Genomic DNA, 6,000 nt, shown 5'->3' with positions numbered 1-6,000 from the left:
TCTGAACAGGATGTAGTTATGAGACCGGTGGCCACAATGCCGCCGGTCTCAATACCGACATCCAAATCTCGACACCTATCTTAATCCTGACGTTGAAGGACGCCAGCCCAAACGAGGTAAGTCCGGGGCGCTCTTAGCAGGAGGGTTAGGTTTAGGGAGCATAGCGGGGTTAGGTTTTGGGGGGGAGGTTAAGGTTAGGCACCCCTATAGGGGTTAGGGGGGAAGGGGGAGGGTAAGTATACTTACCCGTCCCGTCGGGATACCAACCATCGGGATGCCGCTGTTGGTATTCAGCAGGAGTTACATACATATTCCGTCTGAACGACACGTATGTTTTCCGTCATTTAGGCGCAAATGGATGATTGTCATTTGATCCTATACATTACCAGATTTTCATTCCAACCAACCAACTAGTTGGATGTTTGGGGGAAAGTTGGTCTTGGTGTTAGGCCAGTTTTGCACGACCAAATCGCACACACTGCTGCTGCACGCAATGCCTGCGCCAGTGTCCAGGATATTTGTGCATTGTACTTTTGTTGCATTAGTGATGTTACTAAAATTCATATTCGGTACATAACTGTGGTGGGATGCATGGCATGACTTAGCCCCGCTTGGTGTGCTACAGATTGTGACTATTTGGCGCGATTTGAGAATAGGTCATCATAGACACATCTGAAAGACACTGTCCTGATTCTGCACACCTTTGTTCTTGCTAATCTAACTTGTATACTCCAATCTTGATTTATATAATAACCCAACCTTTACATACTCACGGATTGCTGTGTGGTTATGCATACTTTATTGGGAGCAAAACCCTTATAATATGGGGACACCTAACTCAAATTTAAGATCTTTTGTAAAACAAAACTTTCAATTATACTTCATACCATGCACAACAGATACTGTAGGTCAATTGTGGGCTTGTATTCTACTTTGGTCTGAATATATTACTGATATACATGATCAATGACACATACATAGGTACATTGGGACAGTCAACTGTATTTGCTCCCACATTGTGGGCATAAACAAAACACATATTGTGCCTGTATGCAGAGGTGTACTGTACACATCTTTGAGGTCAGACTGCCTCTATCCATACTCTGATACAAGTCATTATAAATGTGCACTTGCACCACCTCTATCCCTGTTGGAAAAGATCCATATAAAAACAGGCATAATTACACGTTTGTACAACACGCAATTCTGACGACATGCCCGCTCTGATCTTAGCCTTCGGTCACAGGTGGAGATGCATGAGGCTCTGCATGACCCATACTTGATACAGACTCAGAGCGTGCTTTTAGTCTGAAAATATGTAAGCTACGTTTGCCAAACCGACATGCAGTCAACTCTATCAGCCCCATTGTCTGAAGCAACATTAACCACCTCTCCTTTGACCACTGTTATTGTCTGCATTGAGGAGAAGCCAAATGTAAACCTCCCTTATAGTCACCTGGCATGATAAAGGAGGTTTAAGTTTGGTATTTCTGCAGTGTTGCTGCTTTATCTATCACCTATACCACAGGTTCTCAATCTCGGTCCTCAGGACCCCAGACAGTGCATGTTTTCCAGGTCCCCTCACAGCATCACAAGTGAAATGATTATCTCCACCTGTGGATCTTTTAAAATGTGTTAGTGAGTAATGAATACACCTGTGCACCTACTGGGTGACCTGGAAAATGTGACCTGTGTGGGGTCTTGAGGACAGAGTTTGAGAACCACTAACCTATACAAAGCTGTCACTTCTGCTTGTGTGTGTACAAATAAAGTGCTAAGATGGAGAACTTCCAGGAGGCAGTTTTTACAAATGCTTTGTGAAAGCATATGGCCACCTATTAGCCTCCACAGCAAATGGCCCAAATGTTATTGCTCTGATCACCCATATATACACTAAATCGCCACTCTGGCCAACTTGGCCCGGCCACCCATCCACCATCTCCATTACCTTAACCAATCATTAGCACACAAACTGCATTTTGGACACCTTTTTCCTCTGTCGGTGAAGCATGCGCCTGCGTGTCCACAATGATGTGCAATGCGTGTGGCCGCACATTCATATTTTTCATGAATTGTTTTGCATATTGGTGACCTGGCAAATGTTGAGTCTATACTCCATATATAGAAATAATACACTTTTTACAATGTAATCATATTAATTCAGTAGCCAATGTGCCTAAACAATTCCTGCTTTTGGGAGTCCTTTCTAGTGAAGTTCTAAATGCATTTCATCCAACAGTTCTTTCTACCTCAGATCTGATTTGCAGTTTCTTGTACCTTATTTTGTCCACAACAGTATCACCTGCCAGATTCGGTAACGTATTTCCACTCTACTTGCCAACTATAAAACTTATGGCAAACATGTTAAACACTAGAAATGACTGTTACAAGTTCTGTGACATACATCTCAGTTACAGCAACTGACTAACGATATACAATCTATGAATGAGCCAACTCATTACAACATGATGCATGTTTTCATTTTGTGCACTTTAGGTATACAATCCTTATTACACATAGATAATAAATCCTTGAATGTCTTACCAAATAACATTGCCCTCCAGTATAGCATTTGAGTTATACAATTTTAAGGTCCAAAAACTTTTTTTTTTTAAATTAATTTGCTATCATTGATATTGCATTTTTAAACTTTGAAACAATGAACTAGTCAGAAAAATAGAAATGAAGTGTATTAAAAAAATAAAACAAACCTTAATGTGTCACAATTATTATGGACCATTTTATTCAAGCAGGAATGTACCAACCAGACACGGCCTGACTCAGATGTACGCTAATGACGCTGTAGGTGTGAATTTGTACGCAGTGGCTGTGCGAAAAAATGTCACGGCCGCCAGGACTTGTATTCAAAAGCATCCACTGGCGGCTTCGCAAATCGAATCAACTGTGTACAAAGATGCAGCATCTGACGTAGATCAGTCCATAATCAGTTCTGAGTAACCCTATGATCGCGCAGAATGGCCGCTGGAAGGGCATCAGTATTTAATGGCAGCCGTTGGGATGCCTCCTGTCAGAATACCGAGAGCGGCATCCTGATGGTTGGTATCCCGACAGGTCAGGTAAGTGTACTTACCCTCCCCTTCCCTTCCTTTTTGTAGCCTAACCCTCCCCATTAGTGCCTAAACCTAAGTCTCCCCCCTTCGTGCCTACACATATCCCTCCCCCTTAGTGCCTAACCAGTGGTGCCTAACTCTAACCCCTCCCCCACCCCCCCATCTGACCCTCTCTATCGCTCTTAGCCATCGCTAAGGGTGCCCTGGACCTACCTCATTCGGGCTGGCGTTCCGGCGTCAGGATTAAGATAGGCGTTGGTATTTCGACACCTATCTTAAGTCCCTTCTCGGGATTCCCGTCGGTATGGAGACCGGCGACATCGTGGCCGCCGGTCTCATAACTACATCCCGCTGGAAGCTGAGACGCCGAAGCCTGCAAGATCGCAGTCGCAGACAGACGCGTTCTCAATTTGGTCGCCGCACGCCTGCATTTGAGTCCCCACCTCTACGTTGCCGCCTACAAACTGTCTCTGCTTATCAATCACTTTGCAAATAATTCCTCACTTTGAGCGACGTCGGTAATGAAAATTGACGCATGCGTAGTGCGACCCAGACAAATACTCAGACCACTGATAATCTCCCAACTGCGTTTAACATTGGCAGTGTGTCCACCTATGAATCAGGCCCTCCATATGTTTTCAATTCATCTTTACTGTTGGGAAAACAATATGATGTCAATGTCTTTAATTACAAAATAATTTAACTCTTTCATAGTCTGTTGTATTTAATATGCATATGCACTTAATTTTATGTAAAAATAAGAAACCCCTGTCGATAAGACAAAATAATAACACTTTAAAACAAATGCCTTCAATTTTGAAACACGAAAGATCTTGGTATAGAACCTGAGTCTTTTATGTTACCTGTACAGACCTAATAATATACAGTATACCAAACTAATAATTATAATATATGGGAAAATGTATGCCAGGTACTGTAACAGTACTAATACTATTATTAAAATTGTCATCTACATACAGTTAAACAGAACTTTTCTAGTCCTAGAAAAACATAGATTATAAACTTTTATCCCCATAAAAGTAATCTGTATCTAAAAACTTGAAAAATGAGTACAATGACACCGCTTAAAGTCAAACATTAGTGTCTTTGTGTTGTAGTTTTATCAGATTATGTTTTATCTTATGGCCGGCATAAGCAAATCTATAATCTATTATCTGTCTATCTTAAACAATGTTCTAGTGAGTGGTTAACAAGCTATTTAACGCTAAACTTTACATTATAATACAAAACACTTCTAAATGTACAAAACAGCTCATCTCAACATTATATACTCTAGGCCCTAAAGGTTTTAAATCACCCTTTTCTAATAAAATCTATACAAAATCAAGCCAAAAAATAATTGCTTAAAGGTAACCAATAGTATGAAGGTTAGTTAAGATCTCACAAGAGTGCAAATTGAAAAGCATGGTTTGCAGAACAGTAGGCCAGTCACTAATATCAGCATGTTAACGTAACACTGTGATCATCGCTCATTTGTCGATTAGTCCAGCCTCTTTAATTTTAGTGTAGAAGAATTTTTCCAGGATGTTTGCACATTTGAAGTATTCACTCTCCGGAGGATTGTACTCTCTGCAGTTTGTAAAAATCCTCTGCAGATCTGCCATGAACAGCTTCTTTGTCACGTAATATCTGTTCTTCACTCGTTCACTCATGGTTTTGAGATCTGTATTTAAAAAAAATATAATGCACAAATTAGATGTATGACCCTTGTTTCATATAGAAGTGTGTTTGCCAACACACAATCTTCATGCATCAATGTTTTAGGGGAGCCTCACATCGCTCCTATTGAGGAACCCGGTCCTTCCACTATGTCTAGTGGAAATGACAGCACACTCCTCTTTTGCTGCCATGAACATCCTGATAATGTTATTGGCAAATAAATGGGAAACATCGACGTGGAGGCGACAAAGATGGGTAAATGAGACGTTTTTTTTTTCTGTTTTGCTTAACATGGTTGAAAGTGTATCGGTGTGTGCAATTAAAACAGAACATTTGTACTTGCCAGTAAAATCTTTCTCTGATTCCATGAGAACACTGCAAACAATGGGGTACAGACTGTGGTGTGTTGAGCCTGGAACTTTAAATCTTGAATGAATTGAACATGGCTCCTCCCGCTCTATGCTCCACATAACGTCAGTTGAGTTTAACTAAGCCTACGACGAGATGGAAAGAATAGAGGAGAAGTAAAGCCCCCAACTGACAGAACACATCACCACAGACATAATGGCAAACAATCAACAAAACCGCATCACAAACAGAATATCGCCATCTAGTGGTGGGGGGGGGTGGGTTCCCCCATGGAATCAGAGAATGGGATTTTACTGGTAAGTACAAAAATCCTGTTTTCGCCATCGTTCATTGAGGGACACTGGAAACGTCCCAAGGTAGTCCTCACAGGAGGGAGCATGTTGTAGCAGTACAAAGTACCCTGCACTCAAAGCTGAACACTGGAGATGTCCCAAGACAGTCCTCATGGGAGGGAGCACGTTGTACCAGTACAAAGCTCCCTGCGCTCAAAGTTGACCTCTCTGGGTGTAAAATGGCAAAAGTGTACACAGAAGACCAGATGGCTGTCCTACACCGCTAACAACAGCGGCCCCATGGCACACACCCCATGAGGTGCCAACCAAGCAAGTGGAGTGAGCCATAACCTTGGAATGCTCCGACTGGCCCTGAGCAATGTATGCCTGTCGAATGACCACACAATGCCAACGGGATACTGTTTGCTTCAAGGCCGGCCAGCCCTGCTTATGAGAATCACATATGACAAACAAGTAATCCACTTTACGCAAAGCTGAGGTTCGGCCTTCGTTGGGCCTAAGAGCCTTTGCAACATCCAAGGAATGACCAGAAGAATGCTCAGACAATGAGCCACCACAAGAAAGGACCAGAACTACAATTGGCTGAT

At 42.1% G+C, this 6,000-nt stretch overlaps 1 protein-coding gene across 7 annotated transcripts in view; it reads right to left on the bottom strand.

The window, feature by feature from the left end:
• Positions 1–3,242: 3,242 nt before the first annotated feature.
• Positions 3,243–6,000, bottom strand: part of KAT2B (lysine acetyltransferase 2B) — a 99,392-nt gene continuing 96,634 nt past the window's right edge. For 3 of the 7 annotated variants that reach the window (XM_088462727.1, XM_088462728.1, XM_088462729.1), the window contains one exon: positions 3,243–4,755. In XM_088462727.1, coding sequence (XP_088318853.1) covers positions 4,562–4,755 — 194 coding nt within the window. In that variant the 3' untranslated portion in view covers positions 3,243–4,561. Of the gene's footprint in view, positions 4,756–5,094; positions 5,246–6,000 lie in introns of all 7 variants that reach the window. The other 4 variants (XR_015875632.1, XR_015875629.1, XM_088462732.1 and 1 more) reach the window with 2 other exon arrangements.

Source organism: Taudactylus pleione, unplaced genomic scaffold, assembly GCF_031769625.1.
Source record: "Taudactylus pleione unplaced genomic scaffold, aTauple2 ptg000053l, whole genome shotgun sequence".
Taxonomy (NCBI): Eukaryota; Metazoa; Chordata; class Amphibia; order Anura; family Myobatrachidae; genus Taudactylus; species Taudactylus pleione.
The sequence above is the reverse complement of the archived record's forward strand: the minus strand, read 5'-3'. Positions and strand labels throughout refer to the sequence as shown.